Source organism: Lycium ferocissimum, chromosome 1 (genome assembly GCF_029784015.1).
Source record: "Lycium ferocissimum isolate CSIRO_LF1 chromosome 1, AGI_CSIRO_Lferr_CH_V1, whole genome shotgun sequence".
Classification (NCBI taxonomy): domain Eukaryota; kingdom Viridiplantae; phylum Streptophyta; class Magnoliopsida; order Solanales; family Solanaceae; genus Lycium; species Lycium ferocissimum.
The window spans coordinates 9,721,125-9,740,430 of NC_081342.1; the positions used below are offsets into that span (position 1 = coordinate 9,721,125).

At 35.1% G+C, this 19,306-nt stretch overlaps 2 protein-coding genes across 2 annotated transcripts; one reads left to right on the forward strand and one right to left on the reverse strand.

Moving 5' to 3' along the window:
• Positions 1-2,788: 2,788 nt before the first annotated feature.
• LOC132046895 (small ribosomal subunit protein eS1) lies at positions 2,789-5,978 on the forward strand. The gene is made up of 7 exons (XM_059437715.1): positions 2,789-2,894; positions 2,992-3,039; positions 3,419-3,524; positions 4,279-4,416; positions 4,522-4,707; positions 5,320-5,520; positions 5,665-5,978. The coding sequence occupies exons 1-7, from the start codon at positions 2,884-2,886 to the stop codon at positions 5,755-5,757; spliced, it is 783 nt and encodes a 260-aa protein (XP_059293698.1). The 5' UTR covers positions 2,789-2,883; the 3' UTR covers positions 5,758-5,978.
• Positions 5,979-8,532: 2,554 nt separating this feature from the next.
• On the reverse strand, positions 8,533-17,580 carry LOC132046904 (protein NETWORKED 1B). Its single transcript, XM_059437728.1, has 5 exons — positions 17,369-17,580; positions 16,477-16,567; positions 16,155-16,342; positions 10,578-14,785; positions 8,533-10,056 (listed from the first exon to the last, which is right to left on the reverse strand). The coding sequence occupies exons 3-5, from the start codon at positions 16,252-16,254 to the stop codon at positions 8,827-8,829; spliced, it is 5,538 nt and encodes a 1,845-aa protein (XP_059293711.1). The 5' UTR covers positions 16,255-16,342; positions 16,477-16,567; positions 17,369-17,580; the 3' UTR covers positions 8,533-8,826.
• Positions 17,581-19,306: the final 1,726 nt, after the last annotated feature.

The following is a 19,306-nucleotide window of genomic DNA, read 5'->3' on the forward strand; positions in this document are numbered from 1 at the left end:
TTACTTGTATTAGAAGTTTCCTTAATTATATTGCATAAGAAAATTTTGAGAATTCAAAGAAAAAACTTCAATGAAGTCTTATCACAAAGGAAAAGATAGCAGGGGCGGATCTACAGTGATGGCATGGTTTTCCCTGAACCTATTAACTTTTTCTCAAATGCTATATTTGTACTAATATGTTTACTAAATATATAAAAATATCTAAGTAGGAATCCAATTCTAAAATGTGTTGATAGTTCTGCTGGTTAGAGTTGCTTCAGTTGTGTTTTCTCATCATGTTTGTCGCGGGTTCAACTTTCGGACTTGGAGTCGGCAACCAGTTATTTTAAATTTTATTATTTTATTTTCTAATTTGTGTAAAAAAAAATTTTATTTAACTTATTGTGGACTTGGAGTTCTAATTCTTTGTTTTAACTTATAATTTTTGTATTTTGTATCTTTACTGTTATCAAACAAATATAAGTGTTAACAATCTCAAATTTAAAATTTCGAATGAATTACAGATCATAATAGACGCAGTATTAGAACCTTCTTAACTAAAAGACATTTCTTTTCTTTCACTAACATAATGACCATGCATAGATAGTGAGTTTCACACTTTCAGTTGGAAATATTAAGTGATGCCTTATTGAATAGAAAAATTAATTTGTGATTGTTACGGGAACAACTAATTCAAAATTAGAATTTTAAGCTAAACCACTGAAAAAGAACATTTTTATTCATTTATTTATTTAATATGTGGCTAGTTACCTAACATGTGGTTTAAATACATTTTTTGGTAGTTGTTGGGTTTTAGTTATTTGTTTAAGTTTAATTTTGTATCCAAATGGGTTTAAATTGTGTTTTGTGATTTGTAGGATCTTTTAGTGAGAGTCAATATGAAGTTCTCATAAGAGGATGGAGTATTTGAAAGTTCTCTAAGACTCTAATGATGCAATCATTGATCGTTATAAAAAATATGACAAATCGTTGAGTACAATTTCCTGTAATGGTATTGTTTAATTCATTGGTTAGTTTATGTTGTTCATTAATTTTAAATTTATAATGAATATCGCTGCATGTCCCTTAGTTTGTTCGTTATTATATATTGACTTGGAGTTACTATAAGAATTCATAAAATTTAAATTTTGAATCCGACTCTAAAAGGTAGTTTATTTCTATTTAATTTTTAAAAATTAATATAATTTTTATCTTATTAGAGGGTGTTTGGATTGACTTATTTTAAGTGCTTATTGGCTTTTAAGCTCTTTTCTACTTTTTGTAGTTTTTGGAAAAAGTTAAAAAGTATTTTTAAGCACTTATTTTTAGCTTTTAGCTTATAAGCTATTTTTAAAAAGCCAATCCAAACACCCTCTTACTCACATGTCTCTACCCTTTTATTTTCAATTTTTTTTTTTTAAAACAAATTGAAGCAAAGGGGAGAGCTACTTTCCAGTATCTATCAGAAAGTCTCAGTTACAATGTCACTTTGTTCAGGGTCAAAATTGAAGCATGACAATTTCTTGTCTACGACTTTTAGTTAGAGGCAACAATTTGTCAAAACAACAATAAATCTAACAAATCTATTTTGCAATAATAGTGATTTGACATTTATTTCAAGGTTATTTGATTTAAACTCACTTTTTCTATTTGAAACTCAAGACTCAATTTTTAAGATTATCATAATTTAATTGCTATAAATTCGAATAATACTATTGTACAACAACTAATAAAAAGAAAAAACAACGGAGAAAAAATAGTTTTGTCTGAAGTTATTAAATATTGGGTACCAGTTAAATATTTTCTTTAAAATGGGTACAGATTAAAAGGGACAACCAAATATAGTGCCCCTGAGGGCGGCTTATTTTGCAAACATGTTATTTTTTCAATGCCTATACACCTTATTGCAGGGACTCCAGGAAATTCTTGACTAACTGAAAAAATGTAAGCTAACTTATGATGAAGACACATAAAGCTTGTTTAGATAGCAGCAAATTGAGTATGAAGTCAGCTGGGTTTGTAAATATACACTTGGTAATTAATGAAATATTGATAGTTATCCAAAAAAAAAAAAAAAAATCTTGAGATCTTTACGTTTTTACTTGAAGCCTTGAGTGTTTAATACCCCCCTCCATATGTAATAAAAAAAAATAGATATCCGATTTGCTTAGTGAAAACGAGAAACTCAAGGAGGTTAACCGGGCTACAATAAGGGTGGAAGATGTTATTATTGGTTTAGTGTCTGTGACAAACAGGATTCTGATGTTTATTGACACTGTTAGACCAGTATTTGTAAGGTATGAGGGACCAACTAGATGGTCTTACTGGCTTGGTAAGTGGAATACACTTCATTCCACTACAGTGTCAATCTTACCAGCACTCCTTGCTGAGGCGAGGCTATGGCTGACGAAGATTCAAGGTTGGAGGCATGGATTAGCGGATGTTGAAGGTGGTGCTGCTCAAGAGATTGTGTGACTATAGTCTATAGAAAAGAGGAAAATTTACTATTGGAAAATAAAAGTAGCAAAGGTAATAATGCTAGGTTCATCAAACACAATACCAGATTGTCGCTACCGTTGAGTTGTTTTGTGAGTTGAATGTCCCTTTTAGTTACAGTAGGGTATAAGTTTACGACCTGTTCAGTTCTTTTGCGTTTTGCGACTGAAGTAATGGAAATTAGCTTATTTTTTTAAAAAAAAAAAAAAAAAAAAAAATCCTGACCCACAAATAAAGCCCATAATGTTTCAAAAGGACAGGCCCATTGCCCATTAATAAATGGTCCATAATAAAAAGCCCAATAGATAAAATGGGCCAATAAGAAAGTGTTAAATACATAGGGTTTAACATTAAAGCGGTCGTCGAGCTGACTACACTCTTGTTTTTCTCTCTTTTAGAAGCTCGACCATGGCCGTTGGGTATGCTATCTTTTCCTCTATAAATGTCAAAAATCACATTTGTGTTATTTATTCTTTAATGTAATATTTATCTCTAACCCTTTTTGTATTATTATAGTAAGAACAAGCGAATTTCCAAAGGCAAGAAGGGAGGAAAGAAGAAAGCGTAAGTTCTTTTTTTTTCTTTAGTTTTATAGTAAAGTTTTAATCTTTTTTTGTCTTTTCCTAATCTGGGAATATAGTTTTGAGATGGTCTTTAATTTTATACAGTAGCAATGTTTCAATCTTTTTTGTCTTTCGTTAATATGGGCATTTATTAAAACAGTTTTGAAATGCTCTAGTGTTAGTTTTATAGCAAAGTTCCAATCTTTTTTGTCTTTCCTTAATCTGTGTATTTATTAAAATTGTTTATAGTTTTGGGTGGGTGTGTTTTCTTTGCTCTTTTTAGTTCTACACTTCTACTGCCAAAGTTTCAATTTTTTTATTTACTGTGCTGTGGGTATTTTGTTAAATATGTTTTTAGTGTTTATTTTTGGTGGATACAGAGCTGATCCATATGCTAAAAAGGATTGGTATGATGTCAAGGCTCCATCAGTATTTGGTGTCCGCAACATTGGCAAGACCCTTGTTACCCGTACACAGGGTACTAAGGTGATTATTTGCTTTAAATTAATGTTTCCACTGTCTTTTATTTTTAGTTTGCAAGAATATGCATCACTAAATCATGACATTCACTACTTTATATATTTTGGAAATGTTAGAGCTAGATTGGTATTAGTGGTTTGCTTGTTTGATTTTGAATATTGGTGGTCGGTGGATTACTTTCAAGTTTTCATGAATAGTTTTATCCATTGACTAATTGTTATTTTTCATTGATTGATGATATTTAGTGGCTTAGAAACAGTTTTAAGTTTAATCTGATGTGTCATTGTGCTAAATGTGGGTGCTTTTTGTAGTGGGATTAACTTAAATGGTGTAGCTGAGAAATCTGCAAGTTTTGTGACCTTTCCTTAAACATGGTTAATAATGTAGAATCGATATTTAGTCATGTTAAAATTGGACTGAAAAATCTAGATGAAGTTTTGGCGTATGGGGGAAGCTCTCTGCTTGTGAATATCATACATGTATATATATGAAAGTGAACTTTATCAAGCAAAAGCAAAAATAGGGCCATTCAACCAGAATAGAGAAGCAACAATTTGGATAAAATATTGGAATCCTCTTCTTAGTTCGAGTCAAATTGGGCTAAATTATGAGCATAATTTTACTAATCTTCTTGATTCACAATTGTGAGGGAATAAAAAAGGGTATTCACCCTTTTTTAGCCATAGTAGTTGATGTGAATTGTGAACTATATCAAAGAAAACACAATTCGACGAATTATAATGTTATTACTTCATTGCAGATTGCTTCAGAAGGCCTGAAGCATCGTGTGTTCGAAGTGTCATTGGCTGATCTTCAGAATGACGAAGACCACTCCTTCAGGAAGATTCGTCTGAGAGCTGAAGATGTTCAAGGAAGAAATGTCCTGACAAACTTTTATGTATGACAATGAACTCAACTGTTTTTTGTACCTATTCTTATTAAAATACTCGTACCAATTTTTTTTTTTTTTTTTTTTTTTTTTTTTGGGGGTTAAAATGGTCAGGGTATGGACTTCACCACAGATAAGTTGAGGTCACTTGTAAAGAAATGGCAATCATTGATTGAGGCTCATGTTGATGTTAAGACAACTGATGCCTACACCCTGAGAATGTTCTGCATTGGCTTCACCAAAAAGCGCCCTAACCAACAAAAAAGAACCTGCTACGCACAGTCAAGCCAGATTCGCCAGGTAATTGCAAATTAATGCTTGTTCAAATCTTAACAAGTACTGTTCTAATTGTGATATAGCAGTATTAGTTGTATGGTAAATCCAAATGTTTGGTTTAAATTTTCTATGCTTGGCCCTATCTGACCTTTTGTCTTGTTTTCCTCTTTTGAGCCGAGGGTCTTTCGGAAACAGCCGCCCTACCTTTCAAGGTGGGGGTTAGGTCTGCGTACACTCTACCCTCCCCAGACCCCACATGGTGGGATTCTACTGGGCTTGTTGTTGTTGTTGTATCCATTTTGATGTGCACATGTCAATAAGCAATAGAAATAAGTGTTCTTTTTCCTTTTTTGACCTGTTGGCGGAAATTAATGATGGGCGCCAGTCAATATACATATATATTTATGTATGTTATATTTTTTATGTATGCAATATGTATGTATGTGTATATATATATTTGTACGTAATATACATGACCTATACATTTGCTGGCCATTTTGTAAATTAGATCACCTAAAGGCATTGACTGTAATTATCTCTAGAAATAATGTAGGGATAAGTACTAGTGCTTACACTTCCCTTCCTGTATATTGCTAGAATCATTGATCTCTCTCTTTTCAAAATAATGGTTTTCAGATTCGTCGCAAGATGTGTGAGATCATGGTTAACCAGGCACAATCATGTGATTTGAAAGACTTGGTCCTGAAGTTCATTCCTGAATCAATCGGCAGAGAGATTGAGAAGGCAACTTCAAGCATCTACCCATTGCAGAATGTGTTCATTCGCAAGGTCAAGATCTTGAAGGCTCCTAAGTTTGACCTTGGCAAGTTGATGGAGGTAATATTGTTGTTCCCTGTCTAGTAATGTTAATTTCCATTTGTGGTCACTATCAGTATTACCGAACTCCTTACTTTTTCTTCTTAAGTGAACTAATGCTTCAACAAATATTGATGTGGAGATTATTGTTTCGTTATTGTGTAGGTTCATGGTGATTACTCAGAAGATGTCGGTGTGAAGGTGGATAGACCGGCAGAGGAAGTTGCAACTGAGCCAACTGAAGTAGTTGGAGCTTAAATATGTTATGATTTTCACAATCTGTGTAATGAACTTGCTTGGCTTAAATTGTTTTTTTTCCCCATTAAATGAGTCAGTAGGTTATGTTCATGTACTACTTATTTTGTTTCTTGAGAGTTTAGGAACAGATTAGAAGTAATTTTATACTACATTATGATGTTTCTCAGTCATTTAGATATGTTTACCATTTTCTCAGTAAATGGCATTGCAATTCTGGCCTTCGCTGCTTTCTAAAGTTTTACTCCCTATTTTTATCTGTGCAATTGTGTAATGGTCCTAAATCTAGCAAAGTTACTTTTAGATAAGGGCAAAGGGTCAAATATACCCCTCTACTTTACTTTATTGGTTAAATATATCCCTACATGGATGGAAATGTCCAAATCAGATGAAATTAACCATTTTACTTTTTTTTAAAAAAATGCCCCATAATTTTAATCCCACTTGACCCACAAATTTTACTTGTTGAGGTCCCTCAAGAATATCTAAAAGAATTCAAACATATATTAATGTAAATCATACATTCTTGAAGATATATTTATAGGAAAAACAAGTTACTATTCTTGAAATAAATAGTATCATCCCATTTATGTACAATCTTTCGAGCAAGTTTTGATTCTTCAAGTGACTAATTTTGAGCACTGAAAACAATAAATACATATATACTTTTTAACAACCAAACACATCTTTGATTAATCAAGAAGAAAGAAGATGGGTAACAATTTCTTTGCACAAAAAGAAGGGTAATTTAGAGATGGGATTTTGGGTACCTGCGAGAGTTGAGGTTTGGAGAATGGATTTTGTTGAAGGTAAGTTGATTTGAATGGTTCCCTAAGAGCATTGGTCAGGGTAATTTTGATTGAATTCTTGATTGAAACGACATTCTTGAATTTGTGGGTGGGTCGGGTCGGGTTGGGTTAAAATTATGGGGCATGATTTTTTTAAAGTTAAATGGTTAATTTAATCTGATTTGGACATTTCCATTCATGTAGGGATATATTTAATAACTTTGGCTAACAGAGCGGTATATTTAGGTACTTTGACTAACGGAAGGTATATTTAACCAATAAAGTAAAGTAGAGGGGTATATTTGACCCTTTGTCCTTTAGATAATACCATGTCTTTAGCATCAAAAGAAGCCTCTGAATTTACACTGTGAAAGTCAACTTATGTGTCTTCTGGAGAAGATAAAATGCTAATTGTGGTTTCATTGAGGTCCCTAAAATATCTTAGGGGTTGTTTGGTTTTGTGGAAAAAGGGATTATAATCTCGGAATAATTTATAGGATTACACTTCTTATTTCTGGATTAGCAATTCGGGATTGTTTAAACCACAATTGTGGTTTTATTTTTCTACCACATTCTACGTGACTTGACAATTACGACTAATTTTGAGATAAAACAGTAAAATGACATCTGTCCTTCTCTATCGGAAACAACACACTCTAAGCGTAATTTTTTTTAAAGTCACAGACACTCTACCCTTCCCAACCTCACTTTGTGGGACTCCACTGGATGTGTTATTTTTGTTGTTGTTGTTGTTGTCCACTCTGTCCTTCAAAAAATTTCTGACATAGTTTCTATAAAGGACACGGTTAAAAATCCAAATCCTAATCAAACAAATGTTGTTAAATGAACTAAATATTTAATATGTATATTCATCATATAATCTCAGCATTATTTAATTCCCGTATTATGCGTCATTACAATTTCAAAATAACTTGTTCCCAGCCAAACAATCCTCGAGTGTCCGACTCTCAGGTTTGCCTTTGCTATAGCTCCCTTATCAGAGACTAATATCAAGATGATTGCTGTTAAAGACCCTGATAAATAAGATTTAAATATTATTTAGATCACAAGCATTATTTTTTTCTTTTTTCATTTGTGCAACTACCTTGTTACAAAATGTCCACAAACGAAATGAAAGAAAAAAGAAGTGATGATTGTCAATTGTAAGGCAGTGAGTGGAATGACCTGAGTGATGTATCATTTACATTGTACAAACTATAAATGAAAAAAATACTTAACTACGAAAAAATTGTGATCTACAGAAGTCAGAACTATTCATGTAGTTCTTAAATCTGCAAATTTTATTTCAAATTAATTAAAGAACCAACATCTCAATCTACACTAACAATAGAATTCAAAGTACTACTCTCTTTCAATTCCTTCTTTTTCTTTGACTCGGACGTGGTAGTTGTTTTAGCAATTAACTTTTTGCGGACTTGATTAACGATTCCTTCTTAAAGAAATGTTTAAATAGTAGTTAATAATCAAAGAAGAAAGCTATCTTTTTCAGTAACTCTTATTTATAACTGCTTCTAAATAATCATGTTTACGAGGTGTTGGGTCATTTTCATTTTTTAGTCGTCCATAATAGTCAATCTCATCTATTTCAATTTTTAGTTTATTATTTAAATCGTTTATAATGTTGAAGAAAAGAGACACACAAATTCATTGGCATGAGAAAAATTTAAAAGAATAAGTTTAACCACATGTTAGAATTTATATTACACAAGTACTATTTGGGAATCAAACAATTTTTCTTGGTCAGAAATTCAGTTATAGTATATCTTAGTAATTTTTAAAAGCAAATGTATTAAATGGAATTGGAAAGTAGATAATAATGATGAAATAAGAAAACCAAGTACATACTGAACCAAAAATGGTGACAAAAAATGAGAAAAAAGTACATACCCAAGGTTTCATATCTAAACTAAAGAAAAATTATTTTTCTGTGGTTTGCCAGTACTTTAATACCATAATAGAAAGAGAAATGTACATGCACAAACTTGAAGCATAGGGGCTTCATCAACACCTACATTAGATACCAATAACTGATAACATCTTAGAGAGTTTCAGAGATTAAAATTACAAAACACAAAGCATTGCTAAAATTCTTTAGGCAGTTAAAAGTCTAAATAATCAAAATAGTAGCCACGAGCAAGCTTATTTGGATTAGATCCAACCTAACGCTTGACACTTCCCCTAAAACTAAACAAGGATCAGTTTTTCTGTCTGACACAGAAGAAATGATCCTCCGACCAGAATCTGAAAGAAAAGGTTAGAATCATTAGACGCGATATCTGATGCTGCCATTATTGCTGCCACTGCTACTGGAAGGTCTAAAGCAACACATACGACCCTTCTTTTTCTTCTCACTGTTCCTCCTCCCGATATGGATGAAGTTTTTCAGAATGATGCCTGTGCTGCTCCTGGAAAATCTGCTACTAACTTCACCTTTCTTTTCGTCGTCCAGTTTCAGCAAAATGTACTGAATTTTCTGAATCTCTAGTTGCAATCGTCCAATCTTCTCAGACCCCTTTCTTGCCTGTTCCGAAACTCTCTTCTGACAGATATTCATGACCTCTTTCGACTCTGCTGAACCACTGCTTGGAGAATATGATGTGCTTTCCTCTGTACTCTTCATCAATTGGCTATTCAAATTCACCAGCTGTACAACTGTTTCCTCAACTTCTTGTAGCTGCTCCTTAACTGTTTCAAAATCAACATTTTTTGGTTTTCTGGCCTTTCTGTTTGCCTCCAATTTTCTTCTCAGGCTATCCACAGTCAACTGAAGACTCATCAGTTTCTCTGCATCAGAAGCAAGTCGCTGGAGAATCTTCTTGTTCATTTCTTCATTTGCCTCGGATGAGTTCATTGATAACTCTAACTTGTCCACACCCAACTCCTTCTCCACTTCAGATTCTGTAGGTGGATGTTTGCCCCTCCACTCCAAATTCCTATATTGGTTGGGCACGATAGGCCCCGCTGGTGGATGATTTGCCCGTTTCTTGAAATCTTTCACATCTTTCACGCTACGACTGAGACTGCCTCCTTCTGCAGTTTCCCACAGCTCAAGCATCTGATCATCTACTCTCTCTGCTGCAGAATTAGCTCTTCTAATTCTTTCCGGTGAGCTATCAGAGACATGATCAAGTGGTATATCTTTCATTTGCGTCCCGTTTTTTACTTCAAAGGACTTGGGTTTTGTCTTCCGTCGATTACGGTCATCGTCATGCTCATTATGGTGACTCCTCCTTCCTGCAAGATCATGTTTCTCTCGATCCAAACTGGGTCGAGCTTTTATTGCCTCAATTTCACTTGCAGAACTATCTCGCCCAGGCTTGATGTGTAAAGGTCGATGCAAAACAGGCTTGTTCATGTCTTCCACTACTTTCTCAACTGCTTTAATCTTAGTCCGCAGCTCCTGCAAATCAAGAACACCTTTTGGCATGATAGATTGACCGTCCGTCGGCTTGTTTGAGCTAATTCGATCTGAATGAACCTCAACTTCAACACACTGCAAATACATGCAGCAACAACAAATTTTAGCAAAAAGTTGGAGATCATTGCTACATTCTCAGCTTGAAACTTAAGAACAGAGGAGAGAAAACGAGAATAACACTTTGGAAATACCAATGTTAAAGTAAAGTTTGTTCAAATAGGCATCCGTTGACAATATATTGCATGTTATGAATCTCAGAAAATACAAATAGTTTATCTTAAGACGAGATATCATGATAGAAACTCTGCACTGGAACTTGCTCTTAAAAAGTGAAGTTACAATCCTCAAGCAAGAATATTAAAAGAAACTCTTGGCCAAGAATTGTATTAAAAAGTAAAGATGCATTTTGTATACTTCAATGACGTATAGAGGAAACTCTAGAGTAATCAAATTACTAATCGAGGTTTTAAAGCAATGGGCATGTACAGAAAGACCAGAGTCCATTCAAACCCAACATAGATATACTGTTAGCTGTAGTAAATACTAGAGAAAAAGAAAAAAAACCAACATTGCTTACATATGAGAAAGTACATTACCTTTGATTCCTGTGAGCGAGCTAGATTAAGTTTCATGAGGAGCAGAGCGTTCTGCTCAAGTGAAACAATGTCATCCCTCAGAGAAGAAATTACAGGAGCATATGAATGTAACTGTGACTTCAGTTCTCCAATTTCACTTTCCTTCGAAATCATTTTTCCTTTCATCTGTTGAATCTCCAAATCTTTGGAAGCATTTTTATCCTCGAGTATCTCGCACGCCTCAGTCAACTCATTCATTTTGTTTTCCAGTAGTACTTCACGAACAGAGGAGATCTGGAGATCAAAATAAAAGGTAGCTGCCTCTGCCTCCCATAGTTCAAACTCATAGTTTTTCTCTTCGAGCTCCGAACTCAGATATTCTTCTCGCACTCGTTGCTCTTCAATTTCTTCATGCAACTTACCCAGTTCAGTTACCAAGTTCATATTCACTTCTCGAAGGACTTCAAGTTCTTGGTTTTGAGTGGTATTTGTACTCGATATTTCAAGTATCTTCTTCTCTAGAATTACATTTGTCTGCAAGGATTCTTGACGGTCAGTTTTTAGCACATCCAGAGTCCTACACAATTCTATGTTCAAATTCTCAGATGCTATAAGCTTCTGTTTGGCTTCCAAGAGTCCTGATTCCTGCTTATCAATTAATTCTTTTCCAGAGGAAAGTTCAAACTTCAAATGATCATTAGATTCCCTGACTTCATGGAGCTCCTCTTCCAGCCTTTGAACTGATTCCTTCAGGAGTAAGTTTTCAGTTTCCTTCATTTCCAGCTTCTCCTTCAATATGCCCATCTCCTTGTCAAACTCACTGATTACACCAAGTAGATTGTGCATATCTTTACATACCGACTTCAGCTCAGCTGATTTCTCACTACCAAAACTCATCCAAATTGTAGAGAGATTGCTAAGAGCTAGTGTATCGAGTAAAAAGGTATCATTTTCCTGCTCCACCATCCATTTCTCCTCCTTGATCTCTGTGATCTTTTGCAACAAAGTTCTGTTCTCCTCAAGAACCTGAGTGTATTTCTCTTTTAATTCAACATAAGCTGTCTGCAACTGATCGTGCTTGACACAGAGACTCCCAACCTCTGCATCCAGTACAGCTGTTAGTTGACTGCCCTTACTCACTTCGAGTCCCAATTTCTTATTCATCTCTAGGAGTTCCTGATTGTCTTCCTGCACTGTTACAAGCTTATCTGCCATGATATTGAACTCCTCCTCTACAGATTTCTTCACCGACTCAAGTTCGAGGGCCTCTGATTTCAGCTGTGCAAGTAAAGTTACGACTACAGAGTTTTCAACCAACACCTGCTGCTTATCATCCTCACATTCTCTGAGCGAATATTTTAAATCCTCTATATTGCCCAAAATCTGATGCAGAAATATTTGTTCATTTTCCACCTTATCTTCAGATACCATATCAGATTCATTATCAAGGGCCTTGAAAACCCGATATATCCCCAGTCTCAACCTCTCGATTTCATCTAGCAAAAGTTCTGCTTCTACCTGTTGCTCAAGGCTCTCATTCTCTAACTCTGTAATCAGCCTGTCAGCCAATTTTGATGCCTCAACATGTTTCTGACACTCAACCAATAAAGCGTAATTCTTTTCTTCCATGTCTTGTATGAATTTCTGCAGGATGAAAATTTCACACTGGGCTTTCACAGCGCTGTCAAGTCCCTCTTCAAACTCTTTCTTCCTCCACTTGCTTTCTTCTTGTAGGAGATGAATATGGTTCTCCATACTAAGTAATCGGGTCTCACTCTGATGAGTAAGTTTGGCCCTTTCTTGTTTCTCCATTCCAACTGCAACTCTCAGTTCTTCTACTTCTAAGCTAGTTGCTTTTTTGTCCTCCTCCAGGCAAGAATATTTTTCTTCCAATCCTGTAAATCTTGATTCCAGGTATTCTAGTCTCCGTTCAACCTTTTCCAACTGAAGCGCTAGGTTACCTCTTTCAGCAAGAAGATTGGACTTCTCATTCTTCAGCAACTGGCAGATTTCTTCTAAACCCTTGGATTTTTCCCTCAGACCTTCAAGTTCAACTTTTGCACCAAAAAGAGAGTTCTCAAGAACAGCATTTTTCTCTAGGAGTTTCTGCATGCTATCAGTTATAATTTGCAACTGAGATAGCAAAGAAGCTTTCTCAGCAACAAGGGTCAATTTTTCTCCATTGAGAATTTGGCAAGATTCTTGCAGCGCTCTCACCTTTTCCTGTGATCCCTGCAACTCGCCATTGACGTCTGAGAGGGAATTCTCCAAAACAGTCTTCTTCCTCAGAATTTCATTCATGTCCTCCAGCTTTTTGTGGAGGACTTCTTTCTCCTTTTTGTCCTTCTCAGAGATTGTTCTCAGCTCTGAGCTTTCTTCCTGCAAGATCTTTATTGAAGACTGAATACACTCAGGGTTTAAACCTGCACCCTTCACTTGCTCCACCAAAGTCTGGTAGCTCCTGTTTAGGTCCTTGATTTCCTCCTCCAAACATGAAATGTCTTTCTGAAGGTTGTTATTAAGTCCCACTTGTTCAGCAACCTCCGCTTCAAGTCTCATTTTCATCTTCCTCAGGCTAAGGATTTCATTTTCCAGATTCTCCTGTGAGAAGGTTGAGGACAATTTCAGTTCACTCAGGCTTTGATTTTCATCCTTCATTCTCCGAAGTTCATCTTCCAAACTATTTTTGCTTGTTTCCATGTCCTTCAAAAGTTGAAGGCCATTTTTGAGCTCCAATGCCAGCGTTTTCTGCTCCTCTTGAGATTGAGAGTGCAAGTTTTGCAAAGCCAAAAGCGAGGCTTCAATCTGTGCATGCCGTAAGTGCTCATATTGCAAATCACTTTGAAGTTTCTCCAGCTCCTTTTGCTTCTGACAAAGCTCTTTATCTTTCATAGTTATCTTCTTTGCCAAGTTATCTGCCTCAGAGTGCAACGACTGATTTGATGTCTCCAGCAGAACACACTTCTCTTCGGCATTTCTAAGCCTAGCAGCACCCACTGAAAGCTCACCATTAAGGCGTTTTACATCCTGTTGTGCACAAGATAGTTCATTCTCAAGTTTGGATATTTTCACCAGGCAGCTTTTATACTCACGGACTGAGGCTTCTTTCTCCTCAGTTAGCTCCATAACAAGCCCTTTCAGTTTCTTGATCTCACTTTCAGCTCTATCAGCTTTCTCATTTAGAAGTCTGGATTCTTCCTGAGACAGCAAGAGTTTTTTCTCCAGTTCAGATATCTTTTCCAGGCATTGTTTGTACTGATGAAAGCAACAGTTCTTTTCAGACTCTAATTTACAGATCTCATTCCTCAGATGCTGAGCTTCACTTTCTGCCTTAATTGCTCGCTCATTTACTCCTTTTGTGTCTTCATGTGCTTGAGAAGCCTTATCCTCCAAACTGGATATCCGTTCCAAATACTCCTTGTGTTTGCTCAAAGCAGCATCTTTTTCAGCCTCCAGTTTGATAAGTGATTCCTTCAACTTCTGAGCTTCATTTCCCGCTTCACTGGCCCGTTCATTGAACTTAAGGGAGTCCTTTTGTGCCGCACTGAGATCCCTTTCTACAGCAGACAACTTTTCCAGGCATTGCTGATATTGCAGGAATGTAGTTTCTTTTTCCGCCTCCAAACCAGCTAGGGCTTCTTTCAGAATTTGAACTTCACCTTCAGCTTGACCTGCACGCTCTGACTCAGCAAGAACTTTGGCCTTGAGGTTTTCATTCTCAGTTGATAATTCAGATACCTGAGAATGCAAACTTCGTTCCTTTTCCTCTGTATTGCAGTTCCCTCCTTTCTTTAAGGTTCCTTCAAGGAACTTCGAGTTCTTTAGCATTTCTTCTCCAGCCCCGAGCATATCATGCAATTGTTTTAGACCCCACTCACTTGTTCCATTATCATCACCACTCTTCTGTACAGCATGCATTCTCGATAGCAGTAACCCCAACACTTCTGGACTATTTGGCTCTGCAGCCTGTGCGGGAGATTTCACTGGTGAATCTTCAAGACGAAAGGGTACTTGGTCGGGAAATGCCTCTGACATGGTTTTCTGGGCCTGCTTAAGCTCGCCTGATACATGGTCATATCTTTCAGCTAAAGCCCGGTATGCCCTGTAGAACTCCTCAACTAATTTCATTAGCTCAGGCCTTTTCTTGTAGTACATTTCAGCCCTTCTCGCAAAAGAATCGGCATCTTCTTCAATAAGCTTGATCATTGCCTTCACTTTAGAATCCATTTCTGCGAAAATAAGAAACAAAAACAAGTTAATTCCTCATTTTTTACGAGACAATCCATATACTTTTACAGTTAACAAGGCGAAGACGCTAAATGGGAGAAGGAGACAAAATGCCACAGCATTATTCCATCAGCTTTTACAACTACCTAGAGCATACCTTTCGACAAAATTACCTAGGATGTATGCTACGGTCAAACTGGTTGTGCATACAAGCTTGATCTGTTTTACTTTAAGAAAGATCAATCTTTACTTGCACTTAATCTTTTAACCCACCCATAATATATCCACATATGGTAGTATATCTAGGGGGTATAAACAGACATAGAGAATGTGCCAGGTCGAATGAAATCAGGAGTTAGTTGAGGTTAGCAAACATGGTTCCAATTGAAGTGTTTGCGTACGTTGTGCAAGAGCTGGGTACTAATAAATACTTCGATTACATGAGACAGTTATTTTATAAGGGAATAATAGACAAAGTTCTCTATGACATGCAACTGACACTAGGCAGGTAGTGCACTTTGTATTACATATACATGAGAGGGTGGCAGTCTGGTTTGAAAAGAGAAAAGCCAAATTTTGCAAACTTTTGGGAGGATAAACTAATTCTTAAGAATATTTTTGAGTTAGTTTTTTGTTGACAAACGAAAATATTTTAAATTCTGTGAATCAGATGTTAAATCGGTCCTTCTGCTTTTCACTGCTACCAAGGACCTATAGGTTTGGCTTTTCACAAGCCTTTGCCATTATTAGTAAACAAAGTAGGGCCTGCGGTCCCTAGTGGCTGCTTCCATGGCTCAAACCTCTGACCTATAGATCACCACAGAGATAACTTTACCGTCGCTCCAAGGCTCCTATTCAGGAACCTCCCAACTTGAAAACCACAAAAATTTCCAGGTGACCAAATTCCCAAGCACATCATATACATATGCCCCACAATGGCCACATTGTTTAAATACAGAATCTTATGGTAAAGACATAAAGCGAGACAAGGCAAAGCACTTGAAAGAGGAATATGATGAGAACCTGCATGAAACCTTTTAACACAATATGATATAACCAAAGCAAGCACTAGGTTCTACAAATATGTTTGTTTCTCTTTAATGCTTTCATGAATGCAAGAAGCAGATGGTATCAAGTCCGACTATCATAGTTCAATCCGAACACAATCATCCTGCATTGCCTAGAACTCGCTATTTTGTGATTCGTTAAAAAACACAACATCAAATGGACAACATAGAAGACACTGTTTAAGAACACTACAGATCTAGTTCTCTTGAGAAAAATGAGCAACATAAAAATATTAAGAATTAAGCAATTTCTGCAGGACCAAGTAGAACAAAAACAAAAAGAACCAAGTAGAGACATACTCACCAGTAAGATTCTCTTGAAGCCATTTGGAGTTCTTCGGGATATGACTATCCCACCACCAAGAATACTTGCGCCTGGAGTCGGAATGTGGCAAGGTTGCCATGACTCCAGCAAAGAACAAAAAAACAACTGGATTTATCCTTGCAAAATACTGGAAATTTTACCAGTAACAGAAACAAACTACCAAGTCCCTGCAGGAAAAGAGAGCAAAGAATAACAGATTAAGGAAAAAGCAGACATAACTGATTTTGGGGTATAGGATCAAGGCCTAGGAATGAAAACCATGTGAACTGAGTATTGAAGCTAATAAATCATTGCAAAGTACCTGCTCGGTGCCTCTTGCAAGCAAAAACCACAGCTGCAGCTACAGTTACTTTTCACTTAAAAGTTTCAATGCCAGTGTACTAACAGGCAACCTGAACAGGAAAACAAAGAAATGACTGAGAATCAGGTCTCATACACATCATAATTAACAGTATTTTCAAAGAATTCACAAGAATATGAAAAGATTATCCATTTGTTAGACAAGTATATCTCGTAAAGGTTAATTGATATGCACATCATAATTTAACAGAAATTTCCCAGAATTCACCAATTGACAAACTTTATCAAGTCCATACAAGAAAGAGGGAAACTTCCAAGCAACTTCCAATTCTGATCAAGGCTTCAAAATAGACTTGTCACGTAGCAAAATCAGAATGGAGAAATTTCCATTAACTCTTAATTAACCAAGACTCATAATTATCAAGATTTACAAAACCCCACCATGAAAACCAATAATTTTGAGCAAATGGGCACAAGTAAAACTCCCAAAAAAGCAATCTTTTTTATGAATTGACTCAAAAACCCCACAGAACAACAAAATCTGGACGCAAAAAAATGATTAAAGAAGTGACATTGATACACACAACCTCAAAAAAGAATTCAAGAACACATGACCCAATAACATTTAGCACAAAAAGATTGGTTCTTTAAAACCTCAAAAAAAAAAAAAAAAAAAATCAACCTTTTTTATGAATTGAACCAAAAACCCCACCATAAGAACAAAATCTAGAAGCAAAAAGACTGATTACAGAACTGACATTGATACACACAACCTCATAGAAAAAAAGAAAAAGAAAAAAAAAGCAGTACACATCAAGAACACTGACCACCCAACAACATGAAACAAGCAAAAAGATTGGATCTTTACAACAAAACAAGAATCAGAAAATTACGCAAGATTACAGAAATCTGAATAACTCAAAAAGCCTGAATTAGCAGCTATGATTGTCAAAAACCAACTAGCTGCTTATTTCCCTCTCACCCCATTTCCTTTCTTGTTTTCCCTTAGTCATTCACTCAACTTTATCCTCTAGTAGGTACTGTGTCACTGTGACAATCTGTAAATATTAGACAAATATGAAAGCCTACAAAATTGCACCTTTCAATATAATGTACACATGACATACAATGTTGTATTCTTGTAATGGTGGTAAGTTGCTAGTGAGGTGGGGTGGGGTAAAATAATGACGTTGTGAAATGGAGTAAATGTGCTAAGTAACCAAAAAAGGAAGAAATGATCTTTATCAATTTGATTTTTGTAAATAGATAAAAATAAAAATAAAAAGATTTTATTTGTTGAGATTTTGTCGGCACTTTATTGGGTAATACAACTCTTCTATACTCATGACCAAGAATGGGGTGTTTTATTTTTGGATTAATAATATATACTTTTCTTGGGATCTCAAAAATGTTCTTTCTTGGGTCTAATTCCTATCTTTTTATATTTTTAATCATTATTTTGTTGGAAAAAAAATTTATTAGTTTACGTAGAATTAAAATTTTATATGAGATATGGTACCCCTTTTTATGTGGCAGAAGCAAAACAGATCTTCTCTTTATTCTTTGGATTTTTATAAAAGATACTCCATATATTTCTTTTCATTTTTAACACAAGAATAAAAAAATTTCTCAAACGAAAATTATTCTTTGTTTAGCTATATCAACTAGGGGAGGTTGATTTTTGGAGAATTTTAACATTTGTTTGAGTGATCGTAGATACAAAGAATTCGCCAAAATAGGATTTTACAATCAAATATTTTAGTTCATACAAGATTTAACAGTCGAAAATATTGCAAGTTTTAATAGAACAACTATTAAAGTAAAATTTTGATAATAAATGTGAAAAAAAAAGCATTAATTATTGGTGGAAAAAGAAATTCTAGTTATATAAAATTGCAGATTTTATAGATCGGCTACATGTAACATTTGATCTTATCCAATTAAGGTAGGTTCATCTTCTAACGTTCTACTTTTTATTTCTGTGCAATTATGTGTATATAGTAAAGTCTTTTGAAAAGCAACTAAACTTAAAAGCATAATTATAGCAACCTGTTAATGCCATTAATTAATTGGATTTAAAATTTTAAAAGCTGCTAAAAAGTGAAAAGTGAGGGATGGGAGGCTTTTGCAGGAATAGCAACGGACCTCACACAATTTTTAAGGAAATTATGATCTTTGGTCCACAATTTCTCCTTTTATTTCTTGTACTAACATTCAATTGATTATAAATTTATTTACACAATCTTGACGGTATTTTAATATTTTATAAAATTTCACATTTTTACACAATTCTTTCTTTTGTTTAGCTTAAAGCATATGCATGCGTGGAAGCTTCGCTGGCTTATTAAATACTTAAAGCAAAAGCAGATATGACGTTAACTTCTCTTCTTTCCCCCATTTTCACCCTCAAGTTATTATCATCATTAAGCAAATAAATATTATTAATTATTAGTGCTACCAGGTAATTAATATTTCTTCCAATCCAATTTACATGTCCAAGTAATTTCATTTGGTCGCACGTATACTACAAAAATAGATATCCGTCTAAAATTCGAGACAATATTTGTTGGACTTCTTATATGGTGAAGTCTATCGCACCAATATATATATTACATCATACAACGTTGGCATTTGGATATGAATTGTGTAATATTTGACGACAAAAATAGTGTTTGAAATTAAATTGAAAGGCGTGTTTGAAAATTGAAGTTATGTGCGGATATGCATTTTACTTGAAAAAATGTTGAAGTTTGTGAGAATTATTTTTTACGAACTTTAAAAAGTTTTTAAAATGTTTGGAGTGAAAATCAACACAATGTATAACCAAACAC

Excerpts from the sequence above, each read along its gene's own strand:
- LOC132046904 (XM_059437728.1), bottom strand. The coding sequence starts at position 16,254 with ATGGCAACCTTGCCACATTCCGACTCCAGGCGCAAGTATTCTTGGTGG. Across the intron at positions 14,786-16,154 it reads GCTTCAAGAGAATCTTACTG|AAATGGATTCTAAAGTGAAG; the intron begins GTGAGTATGTCT and ends TTATTTTCGCAG. Across the intron at positions 10,057-10,577 it reads CTCGCTCACAGGAATCAAAG|TGTGTTGAAGTTGAGGTTCA; the intron begins GTAATGTACTTT and ends ATGTATTTGCAG.
- LOC132046895 (XM_059437715.1), top strand. Across the intron at positions 3,525-4,278 it reads CCCGTACACAGGGTACTAAG|ATTGCTTCAGAAGGCCTGAA; the intron begins GTGATTATTTGC and ends ACTTCATTGCAG. Across the intron at positions 4,417-4,521 it reads ATGTCCTGACAAACTTTTAT|GGTATGGACTTCACCACAGA; the intron begins GTATGACAATGA and ends TAAAATGGTCAG.